The sequence below is a fragment of the Corapipo altera genome, unplaced genomic scaffold (genome assembly GCF_003945725.1).
Source record: "Corapipo altera isolate COAL_440 unplaced genomic scaffold, ASM394572v1 53, whole genome shotgun sequence".
Taxonomy (NCBI): Eukaryota; Metazoa; Chordata; class Aves; order Passeriformes; family Pipridae; genus Corapipo; species Corapipo altera.
Window position 1 is genome coordinate 1,576,076 of NW_020884900.1, and position 15,573 is coordinate 1,591,648.

General features: G+C 36.4%; 1 protein-coding gene across 8 annotated transcripts in view; it reads left to right on the top strand.

Annotated features, from left to right (window-relative positions):
- CCSER2 (coiled-coil serine rich protein 2) overlaps window positions 1–15,573 on the top strand; it is a 65,526-nt gene that overhangs the window by 33,386 nt on the left and 16,567 nt on the right. For all 8 annotated transcript variants that reach the window (XR_003528652.1, XM_027649350.1, XM_027649352.1 and 5 more), the window contains 4 exons: window positions 399–594; window positions 7,330–7,413; window positions 8,924–9,010; window positions 10,302–10,400. Coding sequence is in view for 7 of the 8 variants with exons in the window: in XM_027649350.1 (XP_027505151.1) it covers window positions 399–594; window positions 7,330–7,413; window positions 8,924–9,010; window positions 10,302–10,400 (466 nt within the window). In the remaining variant the exon portion in view is untranslated. The remainder of the gene's footprint in view (window positions 1–398; window positions 595–7,329; window positions 7,414–8,923; window positions 9,011–10,301; window positions 10,401–15,573) is intronic.

Below are 15,573 nucleotides of genomic sequence, written 5' to 3' on the forward strand. Positions count from 1 at the left end.
TAAAAGCTTGATTAAAATACCTCATGTGTTCCATGGAAAAGCATTATAGTGTCTTACTACTTGCATGTTGTAAGTTTTGACAGTTTGTTACTTTTTAATTTGTTGGTAAATTCAATGTAATCGTATAGTCCTTATAGGATTGAATGACGGTTTGTAGAAATCCTGATGACCAAACTGGTTTGAGGGTACTATAGTTGTTAGTCTGCAAGAGGCCTCCACAAGTAGGAAGGAAAGCTCTGAATTTAAGTGAAATGGCATTGACATTTTCTGATGTATTTATTTTCTACCACAGTATGTAAGTATAGCCCACGTTACATAATGCCCTCCTTTTTTACTAAATGCTTTCTAACTCTAGTTTGTCACTGCTGTTGTTTTTTAAGTTTTGAATTCTTTTTCAGGGGATCAAACTACCGGGAATCTCCTGTTGGTCACTTGGAAAGCTACAGAGCACCCAATTTGTACCAGGCTCCCCGCCAGCTGGGGGGTTTACCGGAGAATACTGTGATGCTGGATGAAATGACCCTGCGGCACATGGTCCAGGACTGCACAGCTGTCAAAACTCAGCTGTTGAAGCTCAAGAGGTTACTGCACCAGGTGAGCTGCTTAAATGGAAGAAAAGCAGTAAAGTACATTGGAGAGTGAGCCTAGGTGGGCTTATGTTTGTTTTTCTTTTTTGCCTTATTAGGCTATTGGCATTTCGTTTCTACATTGAATTACAGTGTTCAAGAAAGTGGGCCTTTTTATTGCTATTTCAGATAGTACTTTTTCTGCTTCTTGAGTGCTATACTGACTGCAAAAAGTATTAAATGCTGTTATCTTACTTCCCTGAGGAAATGTCAAATTAAAAAAGAATATCAGTGGATGTGAAGACCAGCTTTTATTCACTAAGATACAAAAAAGCTGGGAGTTAAGAAAAAATTAAAAAATATTGAAATTGATCCCATTGATCAAACTCGCATTTAGCAAGTCAATGCTAAGAGCTTTTCCTTAAGGGTCTGTTTTGCTCATTCTTTTCACCCTTTCTGTGTGTTTTGACAAGAAGCTTAGCAAATCCTTCTGGGTCATCTCTATTGGAAGTGTTCAAATTGAACCTTCCTATTTTATGAATTGTCATAACCTTTTAAGGAGCTTTTTCATTTCACCTCAATATGTAGCAAGTTGTGGGAGTAAACTGCTAAATGACTCAGCAGAAGTATGACATTTCAGCTACAAAAATTCCTTTGTTACCATAAAAATAATGAACAGTCCATGAGACCTTCTTTGGAGGCATATACAGATTAGCACTGGGAAGTATTTGTATGATGTTCTCTTTCAAGAGTAGATTTATTGCTCTTCTTTTCTAATAGGATAATGTAATGAAAAGAAGTTTGTACCTTAAAAGTAAGACACTAAAACAAAACATAGCAAAACAAAAAGCAAATCAACCTTGAGGCTAATTCAAGGGTGTGACTGTGCCTTTTAGAAATGGGAGCATTTGCATCCTGTGGTAACTGAGATGTATTTCTATATATTTCTGGTTCTGTTGGAGGAAAAACAATTGTAACAAAGATAATGTATTGTCAGACTGGGAAGGTGTGTTCTTAGAACCCAGTGTTGGTGGACTGCATGAACTGTGTCTCCAACAGCCCCAAGCATGCAGTTAATACAGAGATAGCAGGGGACTTTTTATCCAGAGCTTTTAATGCCTTTAACACAAGGACAATTAGGCAACCTGATAGAAGATCTGTGTGTGTGTGTAGTTCATTGTGTAAAGCCATGCACATTATAGCCAAATAGTGTGTGGCCCTGCAGAATATCATATATAAAATCTTGATCTAGTTTATAATAGCCAGACTTTCCAAAGAGGTTGTAGAACAAAACCTTGGCTTCAAAAGCTCAGATAAAACTTTTTGAAAGAACTTAAATGCACAAAATGAAACAGTTACTCCTAATAAGTATATTTTTCAAAATTTGCTCCTTCTCATGTCAAAAGCTTGATCTTCTCCCCCTCTCTCTCTGTAGCAGTGAGTTTAGTAATAACAGGTATCACTCTTCCCATCAAACTTCGTCATGCGTACTTCTATTTTCCTGACCTAACCTAATCCTATTTTGACTCACTGCTTCCAAACCTCATCACTGGACTTCTGAATGTTTATTCTACTCTCCTGTGTATTATCCAGTCTTTTAATCAAACAATATGAATAGTAATGTGAAGGTAAATTAGCCTGCTCCAGGGTGGAAAACTTTAGACCTTTACTACCTTCATTTACTAAACAATTAGGGCAAAACTTAAATGAAATATCTTCTCATTGCGTAAAGTGTTAAATTCATACTGTAAACATCAAACTCCATGCTACTGGAATGAGTAAAAATATTGCAACTTTTTTAACTTCATGTAAAGAAAAGAAATACATTTTTGAAAACAATTAGTTGAACTTCAGCATTCTGAACTCTGAACTAGGACTTGATCTCAGCCTGGGTCATATGACAGATCTCTTCTTGCAAAATATAAAAAAGCAAGCTACAAAGTCGACTGCTTTCAAACTCTGGCTCTAATAAGGAAGCAGAAGTTCTTCTCTTAGCTTCACCAGGATCATACATTTAAGTGTATGTCTTGCCTTTCTCCAGTTATGACATTCAGCAATAATATTTAGTTTGAATAGGTAGAAATAGAGCTGTAGTCAGGACTTAGGCATGAGGTCTCACAGGAACAGTTATAGTGAAATAGGAAGAGTTAGTAATTAAATTCAGTTTTATACAATTATCTAATCATCTGTAGTGTGACTTACTGTAGAACACAGCATGTAATGAATGTGTACCTAGCAGAGTCCTAGGGAGACTTAATGTGCTGTACTGGATTCATTGCTGTGACTGTAGCTCACATAACCGTATGTAAATTACCTTGAGTATTACCAGCAGCATGGGCTTGGTGTTGCATTCCCGGTTCTGCTTGGAAAAATAAATAGTTATTTGAGCAATACAGCCTTTTCTGAACTCCATGTGGCCAGGATAACAATGCCAGCAGTACACGTACTGTCTGCTTACTCCTCACGTGCTGCCAAATCCCTGTATCTTCAAACAGTGAAATCAGGAATAGGACTCTCTGTCATGCAGAGTTTTTAAAAATTTTCACAGTAGTAAAACCTTCTCTGACTTCACAGTAATGTTATGCTACTTATATGGAGTGAAAAATGTAGATTCTTCTTACACTGAGTGCAGTTGTAATTATTTACAGGGAGATGTACTACAGGTGAATGTTCTTTCTTTAATCCTTAACTGGAGTGCTACCTTTGTGTTGTAAGAAAGAAAATGCTTTGGAAGTCTAATTGTGGTAATAATTGACATGTAAATGTTAATGCCTCTTAAATGTGGACTAAGGTACTTCATCTGCATGGTTAATAGTAAATAAGTTTTCTTCTGATCTTAAAAGTTTCTTCCTCCTCCTCCTCCTCAATTAATTTCATAAACTTGCTGCTCTGGGTTGAGGCTACAGAGCTAATGTGTAAATACAATTTTAAGTAAGGATGTTCTTTTTCTAATGCCCTGGAGCCTTCGATCTAGGCAAGGACTGGCCATCCTCTGTAATAACTTCCTTCAAGACTGGCAGCAATGCCTTGCAACCACACTGTGTTATCTCAGATCAGCCCTGACTGCTGTTCTAGGGAGAACTGAAACGAAGTGGTTCACAGAACTGTGAGATCTGTGAAGCCCTTTTTAATGTGAGAAGCAAGTTTTATAAAAAACGTTTCTTTTCATCTTACCTTTCATGAATGGAAATGAAATTCTATTTTTCAAGCACAGATCTTCATTGTAACTTATCAGATATGAGCAGCACATTTGTATGAAGAGGTGTGAATGGAAAGGTGAACCATGGAGTGCAAAATTGTTAAATGCATCAGTACATTTAGATTAGTGAGTCACTTGTGTACCTTTGAAATACATATTCATTGTGTTCTTTTCTTTTTGCATCTGGTGAGATCTGTAAGAGAGATTTATCTTTATTTATAAGAAGCCTGATGATAAGGAAGAAACAGATTTATGAAATACAGAGACTTTTTGTGTCATGTATTAAGTTGTATAAATTACCCCTACAATTTTTACTGTTTTTTCTTAGCCACAGAACAGTTCACCTCAGTGACTTAACTGTGCTTGAAAAAAACTGAACCGAAAGAAATCAACAAGCAGTAGCAAAATCAAACTGACAAACTGTAACTTTCAGCAGTTGGTTAACTTTTGGACTGTCACAATAACAGCATTCCACAGTGGGCAATGGAAACTACATGGCAGTGGTTTGTGGTGATACCTGAATGGAACTACATTTGAAGGGCCAAGAAGTCAGCAGGTGAATAGCACCCTCTGCTTGATGGACACTTAACACATCTTCACTGTTCAAATGAGTAATTCATACTGAAGGAAGCTTTGCATTGAGAATTGAAAACTAGACCTTGATAAAAATTTAATAAACCTCGCTAAACTTCAGAAGCATTTTTTCAGCATTTTTCAACTTCCTATTACACTATAGATAGTGTAATAAGTATATAGATAGTCTAATGTTGAAAGAATTCTCAAGATGGAATTATCTGTATAATCTTAGTAGTGTATTTTAAAATCCTATGTATTAAAAGGCAACATATGCTGTTAGGGAACCACAAGATAAGTGCTCAAAATGAAATTGATTTTTGCAACAGAAGAACTTAAAATATGTTAGTGTAATGAGAGCAACTTTTGTCTTTAAGCTTTATCTCTTCCTCTCGGGCAGTATGGGAGATTTCTTTTGAGGGAGAATACCATTTATCTTGTTTCTTTTATTCTTTTAGAAGTTCTGTAGTTTTTTGTTATTTTACATGTGCTTTTAACTAAAGCCTGCAAGTAATATGAGCAAAAGAAAGCAAGGGGAAAAGGGAAGCTGGAGAGGACAGGCAGTGAGAACAGCTGTATGCTGTATAGAGGTGCATGTTTATGATGTTCAAATATGTTCCCAGGACTATTATGGTGTATTGAGTCACAGAGCTTGATTTTTGGTGTTAATCTTTAATTTTTGAAATAAACAACATAAAATGAGAACATGTAACTGTTGAGAGGATAGAAGAAAATACAAGCAAATGTGGCATTTTTGAGCTGCTGAACTGCTCAGAAAAACTGCAGTGCTCAAAGCCCCGCAATCCATAGGAGGTAAACTGCTGGTGGGAATAATCAGCACAGTAGGTTGGAAAGGTAGTGAGGATTTTTTTTAGTCTGTTCTTTTCTAAATACTTGTATCTGATACTCTTCTTCATAAATAGTAATCTGTCACTAAGGAAAAATCAACGTTTAATGTTCAGTTTACAAAAAAGCAATAAATGAGTTCTTTGGAAATTTGTAAGGTGAAGCAAGCACAGGTGTGTCATTTGTACTGAGGATTTCACACTTGTAAAATATTGGCATGAGAGCATGGTAAGTACAGCCACTAACAGGTACGGGTTCAATTTGTGACTGTCTTTGGATGAGTTGCAGTGTCCCTGTGACAGCCATGGTGAAGAGTTATTCCAATGAATATTAGCTCATGTTTCTTGAGATGGATTAAAAATGACAGATGAAGACTTGAGACTGTAATCAAGAGCTTCAGTTAGACTGTAACATTTGGAAACAGGTTTGTAAAAATGTTTGACGTGTAGAAAATTATTTGTCCAGAGAAATACAGTGCCTGACAGTGGGGAAGAAATAATTGTTACATGATTTGCCTATGTGTACACTTAAATTGTTTCTGTAACTCTCACTGAGTTTGCCTTAAAACAGTAAGATCAATTGCTTTGTAGAAAATTGAGATGGTAATTATTTTCTCAGCAGATAACTTTTGCAAAGGAGTATGAAGCTTAAGTAATATTCAGCATTAAACCAAATTACTCTGATAACCATGACTGAAAAACTTCAGACATTTCTCTGGATTTGTTGTGTAGGCACTATGCTGATAAATACTAAAATGTTGTTGTTGGGGGGGAAATTACATCATTTCATACTTGTCTTCAAAAGTTAGCATAAAGGTTTTCTCAGAGCAAGCTTTTAGTCTTGGAGTATTCCAAAAGTGAAGAGAATATGTGCGTGGATTTTTCTGCACTGCAACCACCTGCTCCCTTTATGCAGGTATTAGTAAATTTAGGATGGTTTGTTAAGTCTCGCTTGAGTTTTTTTCTAATGGTTTCTGACTTAAGGTTTGCTGTAATTTTATAAGCCTCTTGAAAACATGTCTTGAGGTGTGTGGTTACCTCAGTTTACATCGGGACCCCCCAAAACTGGTCAAAAGCTGAAGTGTGTTGTGTTGACTTAAGTCCAGCAAAAACTTTCCAGTGCATGTGATGGAGTTGAAAATCACTCTAGAAGGTAGTGGTTCAAATAAGTTTCTGTAATGAGCAACAGGGAAAGGACTGTGAAACGATCAGTCACTACCCAATTACTTGACTGTTTCTTAAAGGAGTATGTTATATTCTTGGGTTAAACATTGCATGTGAATATATATATATACACACATATATATGTATAAATAAATTTATATCAAATTTATCTGAAGATTATCCCTACATAGCTCATTAAGTGTGAAAGTCTGCAACGTTAATCCTCCGTCATTTTACGTATCTCAGGTTAGGTAGTCAAGCCAAGTTTCATAGATTAATCCTAGCATGTGTTCAAATGGGAGGCTTGAGTTTCCACTGACAGTGTTAGAGCTGTTGTTTTTTCAGTTGCCCTGTGTTCTTTACATGTGTATTGAGATAATTAAGGCAGCAGTAAGGGAATTGATGCAAATGAACTTAGTTCCTGCTTTGCCAGTGAATGAGTCAGGTATGGCATAGGGCTGATTTAAATCACCAGAGACTATGTGACATACTAACCTTCTTTGTAATTAGGCCTTAATCTGCTGTTGTGGAATGTTTTATTGCTCCACTTACATGCTTTTTAATGGCAATAAAAAGTATACCAGAAGTACTGAGCTTTTAAAAGCCATGCAAGGTACTTTTGCATGACATGGTTGGTCTTGGTTTGTGGGTTTTTTTTTTTCCATTCACATGATTACTCCTTCCCAATTGTAGTAATTGTGACCATCTGTGGCTTTACTGCGAGTGTGTGACAGAGCTGCAGCTATTCCTACAGATTTGTGAGGAGAGGAAGACTGTTCATGGCCCTTATTTGGGCACTGTACATATGCACAAGGAAGGCTTTCCTATCAGGGAAAAAAAGGGGAAATTAGGGGTAAGGGAGGTCAGGCATTGTAGCAGGTTTTGCAGAGAGCTGGTGTGTCTCCATCCTTGAAAGCAGATTTACAATGGAGCTGTTTCAGCAAGTGAGTCCAACTTGTGTGCTTGTTTTGTTCTCTGGTAGAATGATGACAATGTGTCGCTCCAGGACATCAACCTCTCAGTTCCATCGAGTCCAGAACCACAAGAACCTGAGTCCACTTTTAAGGTAATTGACACTGACCGACTCCACAGAATTAGAAATACAAACCTGTTTGTATTTAAAAAACACACCAAAATGTGTCACTCCACAAGTACTGCTTGTTGCTTCTTGCTTCTGTTTAAATGCAAGCCTCATGAATGTTTATACACTTCCTTTTTTCAGTTTTGTTAAAACAGAAGGGTTTATTTGACCTTTGAAAATACATACTTACAAATGGTAGCACAGATTAAATAATTAACTTGTTGCAGTCGTGTGGGAATTAAGAGCTGTAGAGTAACTTTTTCCAAAAACCTTTTACCTGCTTGCTAAGTACTAGAATTTGAAAAGACAATTTTTGCACTGAAGTGTAGTCATACCATACTTATTCAATTACGTGCTCTGTTTCACTACTTTTTACTGTTGGCTTTAGTTTAAAATATCTTTCATGTAAGTTAAGTTTTCCCCAAGATGATGCAGGTATGGCAGTTGTAACTAAAAAACAATGTGAACCCCACAAAGGGAGTTGTGAGGTTATTATTTTACAATGGATATGAAAGGTGGAAGAAATCACAATGGATATTCGAAACAGGATCATCTTTATGGTCACAGACTTGTGATGTTACGCTTTCTATGGTGGTAAGGTTTTATAGCATGGCCTGGCTCTTATTGTAAAATCAGTATAGAAAGATCACTAATTCTCTACTTATGGGAGGGGAATAGTATTTACTGAAGGGATAATGAAGTTATAAATACTTCTTGAAGAGGAAGAACACTTAAAATCTAATTCCTGTTTAAAGGTCATCTGTCCAAATCCTGGTTTCAGGGCATTAGAAGTTTGTCAAAGGTGTAGATCCATCTGCATCATCCTTTAGCAACCCTGGTTTCTACATTGATAACATTTAGTTGTTGTATGATATGTAGTTGTTGTGCTTGTCCTTCTACAGTCACCTCCCTCAAAATCTTAGAATCTTAGTCTTGGAGAAAAAACCACTACTTTTTAACTTAACAAAAACCTGTGAGGTTTAACTGACATTTTGAATTGTCACTTCTTTAATTGATACTAGCATATGGTTTGAAAAACTGCACAACAAATCAGGTGTCATCCTGAAGCAATAACTATTAACATCTTTAGTGAAACTGGAATAGTAAATGCATGCTGCTAAATGAAAGTATTCCCCTTAATTTATGACCTTGCTGTAATGGGCCACTTATAAAATATATGCAAACTATCATGTGATGAAAAATGAGTTTTAAAAAAATTCATTCTTGCATATTTACCATTTTTTTTAGTCTCTGAACTTTGCATAATTATAATGTCTTCGTTATAATGGCCTCTTAAAGAGACTTCCAGTCAAGCCTCTTCACTCTGTAGTCTGTGTGCCTACAGCCCATCTCTCCATGGGAATGGGAGGAGGAAAGCATGAGTTGTTACTGCCAGTCCTCTGTGCACATCTCATGTAGTATGTCCTGTAGGGGTGTGGATTTAGACTGTGTAGTCCTTATAGAAAACCTCATAGTGCTCTCTGTTCTGTTGCAGATGGATGATTTGCTGAATGAGATCAGGCAACTCAAAGATGAACTGAAGAAAAAGGATGAAACAATCAGCCAATTAGAGCATCAGCTTGTAAGTACAACGCTAAAAGTTTAGCAAAATCCCAAGAGTGCACTGCAGAGTGGAACTAGGCAATTCTGGTGAAGACTTTAAGGCAACTAGACAGCTAATTTTTTTTCCTGCACTTTCATTATAACAAAGGAAGGTTTGGGTTCTGCTTGGACCCACCTGGCTCTTGGGTCTGTAGAGGTTCAGTTGCAGCAGACTGATTCTACATGTCCCAGTGTGTTTGCAGTTGTACTCCTGAAATCTTTAATTCTGTAGACTTGTATGTGTGGCACTAAGCAAGGATGTTTATACCACTGTTGAAAGTATTTAATTTCCAAAACTGTTTTGAACATAAAGTTCTAGAAGCTGCTAAAAACTATCAGTGGGCAAAGATAAGGCTATGTCTAAAGTGTTTTAAAAATTAACAAGTATTGGGCTTACCATTCTTGAAGCTTTTGTTGGTGGTTTTTTTATCCCTCTCTGTTCCTCTGCTCTCTGTTAGTTTAATAGAAAATTACACCATAGAATTTAAAGCTGAACACGTTAGTATTCAAACTTGATTTTTTTTTTTTTTTAAAAAGCAATAAAAAGCATGTTGAATAGTCAGATTAAATTGGCCAAATAAGGACAAGTTATGGGGACACATTTGTAATAAAAGGTTCAGGAAGAAACAAGACCTCAAGCAAAAGTCATGTGTACCTTTTACCTCTTTGCTCTTGTTCTGAGTTTAGATTTTGCAATGTGTATCTCTGCTTTTGATTCTGGTAAATTCACCTGCTGTGACAATTCTTGTAAAATAGCCCCATGTGTTCAAGCCATTTCAAACCGCAGCAAGATCTTACAGGTGGAGTTAGATGAGATGCCAAGAGGTTCACACCATATTTATTTATCATAGTTGGAGGCAGTGTTGTGTGGTAATAAACCCTAATGAAATGTCTAGCATGTGCTTTTGTTCATAAGTGCACTGGAGCTCACCTGTGGTCTTCCTCTCCCTGTCTCTTTTTGATCATTCCCCCTGAAACAAAGATGAAAGGTTAAGACTGGGCTTTCTTCTCTGCTGTTTAAACAACAGAATCCCAGATCACTTTTTCCAAAAGTCAGCATTTATTCTGGATTACTTGTAAATACACTTTGGGAAAAACAGCAGTTGTGTAGCACTGTAAAGAGTATTTCTACAGTTTAATCATATTGTACTCTACAGTCATTTAACGCATGATGTTTGAACGCTGGGCCTTGACTGTACTTTTCAAGAGGCTTAGTTGGTTAATCTCTAAGTGATTCTTGTTTCTTTTTTCTCTTTTTGGGGGTGATGAAGGCCACTAGATGTAACTGCCAGAAGGACAGTCAAAAACCTGCAGGGGCATCGCGCGCGCACGCTGATAAATTCACGCAAACCTCGTGGAGGAGGAGTTCTGTGAGTACTCTGTGCCCTTCCTTCCCGGTTACCACCACCTGCAGTTTGTTCTCCACTTCTAGTACTTTTGCTGCCACAAAAATTAACCTTCTTTAAGAGATTCTGTACTGTATGTGGGAGTACATCTCTAGCCTTCCTGCAGTGCATCCCTCGCATTCTTTTGCAGCCCTTTTATTTAAACATTTGTTACGAACGTTCCTTTTAAATTAAGTAATTGAATTTTAGAAGTCATCTCTTTAAATAATCACCCTTTGTGCTATTTAAGTTACAGTCAGTCCAAGCTGTGTATCTAGTCATACTTAAAGTATTTTCTTATATCCTAACTTTAAAGTCGCAGGTATATCTTTGGGTTTTTTCCTGATCAGATTTTCATTGTTGACATTCTCATATTTGTTACAGAAAAGCAACTAAGTTTCAGTGCATAGATGTAAAAGCAAAAGTTAATATTTTTTAATGTTTCTTCTTATTATTTTGATAATTTATTTTAATAATTTGACTCATTAAAAAGATTATTGGGTGAAAATCACTTTGACAAAAGACATCTTCATTCCCATATGTTGTTGCATGGTTCTCATTTGCTTCCATTATATAAAACTTATATTCTTCATGGAACACTAATAGAACACTTAAGATGGAGAGAGACAACATATTTGATATTATGTAATAATAGGAAATTACCTTTGAATCCAAAATAAGGCCTTTGTCAGTCACCAGCAAATAACATTTGGATCTTGAAGCTACTGCTCCAGCTAGAAAACTCAAGAGGTTTTGTAAAAAGGCTAAAAATTCGATTTTTTTGTTTCTTAGTTTTTACCCTATGTTGAATTACCTGATTTAAGACTGTAGTGAAGACAAATCACCTCTGCTATCCTTCTAAAATTACTCTTTTAAATAGATAGTGCTAGGGTAGAAATACCGCCACACTTTATGTTCAGCATGTGCTGGCAAACAGCTTTATCCAAGCTTTCCAAACTTCTCCTGTCTGATAAGAACCCAATGTAAATCGTAACCTTAAGTAGCTTTTGATTTGCTTTGACACCTCTGCTCCAGAATGTACGTATCATGTCTTTGTTTACCCCATTTGTTTCTTTTACTTTGGAGCTTTTGAGCTCTTGCATTGTTTCTTTTTCCTATGATTTAATTTTATGTGTGTGATGTTCATGTCATGCTTTTGTGCACTGATACAGTTATAGTAGCTGTTGTTTTTATGTTCCTGTTTTTCTATCTCGTTTTTCACATGAATACAGAAACAGATTAGTAATCATAGAAAGTTAGTTGCTGACTACACAAGTTTTAGTTTGAGCAACTTGTGGTATTAATTGATAAGACAAAAATACTGGAGAAGATGTGGAATTTGAGTTACTGTCTCAAGCAGAAGGAGTCAGTCAGCACAAGTGTCTGTTTTGGTCAGGTTGGTCAATATATTTCTTTTGAGCTATTTAGTAGTTTTGTTCAAAAAGACACATTTTTTTGTCAGGAGGAAGTTTGGCTTAAGGAGCAGCATCTTTAAGAGAAATAAAAACTACTGTGTTTATGGCTGTGTGTGTGGATATATGTCATGATACACATATGTAGTTGTGGGCCTATGATCATTAGATGCACATTCCAAACATCTCAGTATTTTTATCTACATGCAAAATTTCTCATGAAGTTGATAAAGAACATAGGAAAATTCATGAAGTATTGACAAATTTCAAAATACACTGCTTCTCAGGAGCTTTTATTTGTAAGTGATACCTGCGAAGTTTTGGGCAGAATGTGTTGGGTGTGTTTTGGGATTTTTTTCAATGTCTTCACTGGCATGTTTGTAAGTCACAGGGTTTCTATAAGCCAGCAGAAACTGGTGGGAGTTCCTAAATGTGGGAGGACCATAGTTTGTTGTAGCCAAGTTTTGATTCTGATGACCAGACCTCAACTGTCTGGGTTAATGCTTCCTCTGCTAACATGCATTTGGATGCTTCCTTGCACGGCTTAATAGAAGTATAAATATATGGAACCAGTTTTGATCTAGAACCCAACGTCAGAAAATGTCTCTTGTAATGGAAAGGAGACACAATCAACTTTTACTTTCTTGAGGTAAGAGTACAATAAATAGAAACAAGGAGACACCTGAGTAAAATGTATTCTCACTAGTAAAAAAAAAACCAAACAAAAACACTCTTAAAGAAATCGTTCTGCTTTATTAGCATTCCTGTTCAGTTTATTTTAATGGTCCTGACTTAGGAGTATAAGGTTTATTGGTCCTAAATGTGGTATAAATCATGAAACATTCTTAATGTTTATGAAATTATAAAGTTTTTATAGAGACTATTTTTTTTTTTAAACTAAATTGTAATTGAAGTCTTGGCAATGAGAGAATTGCTCCTTTGAGGCATATAAGCTTTTTGCTTCTTTAAGTTTAGTTTTCAATGTTGATGAATATTTAACTATTTTATTTTTTTCTATTAGTATTGACCTGCCAGTCACTTTAAATGATTGTGGATATCAAGGAGTTACTTTAGCTCAGTTACCAAAACTTTCAAGATTAATGTGGTAGTTTATAAATTCTTTGTATTCAATATATTCTATACAGATCAGAACTCATACAACGTATTTTTTCCTGAAGTATAAATAGCAGTCTGGGATCACAGTAGTTTAACGTTTCAAGGAATACTTTAAATGCTTACTGAATAGTGTTTCATAAAGAATAGGTGCTAGAATAAACTAGGATACAGTGAGAGTGGAAATCAGCTGTTATAAGACTTCAGTTAGAAATTTAAGGCCATATGAGTTGCAACAATTTGTTGCTATTCAACTGGCTATTTGAAATCACTAATTTTTCTGCTCACTTCGTGGTTCTGCCAGTAAACAGGCAAGTGACTATCATTAAACATACTCTTCTTTAAAAGTCATGTTTGTATCTGTTTCTTTGTTACCAGACATTTCTAGAAAATGGCCTGTTCTGATGTAATGCTCAACTTTGTCTCATGGTTTTCTCTTTAGGGACCAGAGATTTTTAAAGTACTTTTAGGGGTTTTTTTTTTAGTATTTAAATTTAAATATGTACATAAATGGAAACTACCTAACTTTAATCTTTGGAACTTAGTGCTCATGTAGTAAAACCTAGTGGCTGAAAAAGAATGTGTTGGAAATTGGACATCCTACAAATTAATTGGTAGCTCCCTATCGCCCAGCTGCTGTGTCTGTGACATGACATTTCTTGTAAGCAGTGTCCTGAAAGGATGCTCAAAACTTAGGTAAATTCTAACTATGTATTAGTTTTGGTTAACTATGCTCTGGATAAAGGCTTTTGCAAGTATTCACTGACAGAGGAGACCATGACATTCCTAAAAGGATTTCTTACAGATCTCTTATACAGAATTCACTGCAATTAGTTTATGTCTATAATTTAATTATCATGGAAGAAAATAACTGAAACCTGGAAGAAGATAAAAAATACCTGAAGAAATTAATGTTTGTGGACAGCTTGCAAGGAAGAAAAAGAGAGCATCCATTGCCACAATTGTCTTGCAGGCTTTGCAGCATTGTTTCTGTAGTACTAAATACTGGTATTTACTTTGAGAGTAAAGGGGTTAGATGTCAAGTTTTTGATGATAAGTGATTTTGTTTCTTGAACTGAAAAGGCTGTTTGCAGATGCTGGGAAATAAAAGACAAGCAAGCAAATTACAAAGCCCTGAATCTGGTTGAAGATACTTGAAGATACCTGCAAAGGATTCTGACCCCTGGAGTCCAGTTCCTTAGCATAACACAACTCCTAGTTCATGTTTGCTTTTCTATTCCCTGTACAGTGTGTACAGTAAAAGTATTCCCCCTTGGTATCAGAACAGCTCACAGTGATGAGAATAACCTTTGCTTCCCAAATGCGAGTACAAGGTCATTCTTGTCTCTGGTGAAATGACAACAGAATCTGTCAGTGTTCATGGGAACATGCATGTTCTTGTTCTTATCTACATCTTTTTTCTCCTTTTGCCTTGAGATATTCTCTGCCTTCCATTTGAAATTTGTTACACTTTATAATTCCAAAGCCTTTCCTGTCAATTGTTTTGATGAACCTTTGTAATACCTTGGCTGTCTTTGTGTACTTTTGTCTTTTAGGTCTTATTACCTCCTTCCATCTTAGCCTTAAACCTCCTGTATGTGTCAACTCCCCAACTATGAATTTAAACTTCCAGGTTTTGAAGCCTAGTCCCTGTATATTAGTGTTCATCTTCACATCCAGCCTTGGTTGCTCTCATTGTCCAGTACTCTGCTGTTTGCTTGATGGTCCATTCTTACACACCTTCTTGGTGAGATGGAACCGTAGCTCAACCAGGTGGTCATGTTGTGCACCTGTGTCTTGTGCTGTGACTGTGAATGACAGGTAGGCACATCCACAGAAGAGAGGTCCCTTGAACCCTTTGCAAGCAATTCTTGTTGGTTGAGTGTAAACCAGCAAATAAGACTGGATTGGGGTTTTTTTGTTGTTTTGGTTTTTTTTTTCTGAATACATTCAAAAAGACTACTGCGTGTCAGAACTGCTAATTTGTAATCTTTCTGGGTGCTAGGCTAGCAAGAGGAGTCTGCTGCAAAAACATTTTGTCTGCACTGACACTGAAGTGTGTTACTCTAGGTTTGATCATGATGTGGAACTCTGAGTTTGTGTGAGACAGCTGGCAGTGCTAGGTGAGACACAGCCACAATCATCTCTTCTTCAAAGTTCTCAAAGGCTCCGGTTGTATGGACAAAAATGGATCTTTGTGTTTCTGCAGCAAAAAACCCCCTGTTTAAAGCAGTAGCAGTTTAGGATGTTGGGGTATCCCTGGGAAAAGAGCTGGAATATTTGGCTGTTGGGCTAAAATTACTGTGCAGCACTAGCTTAGAAATATTTCTCTTTTCCTTTTCTGCTAGGAACAATTGCTTTTGTTCATGTGATTGCTTGTTCTAAGGTTGAGGTTTGTTCATAGCAATGGAAAATTCTGGCCTTAAAGTCTTCCTAGTAGCATTTAAAAAAACAAATGACAACCAACAGGTTTTCCCTGAGCAGTTGGAGTCAGAACTTCCTAAAGCATTTGGCAGCAATAGTACAACTCATCTGGATCTCTGAAGAACATTCATCATTTTTGCTGGTTTGGAGGCTGCTTTATTTCAGCTGCTCTTGTTTTTCAACTCCTGAGTCTCCTGTTTTTTTTAAAT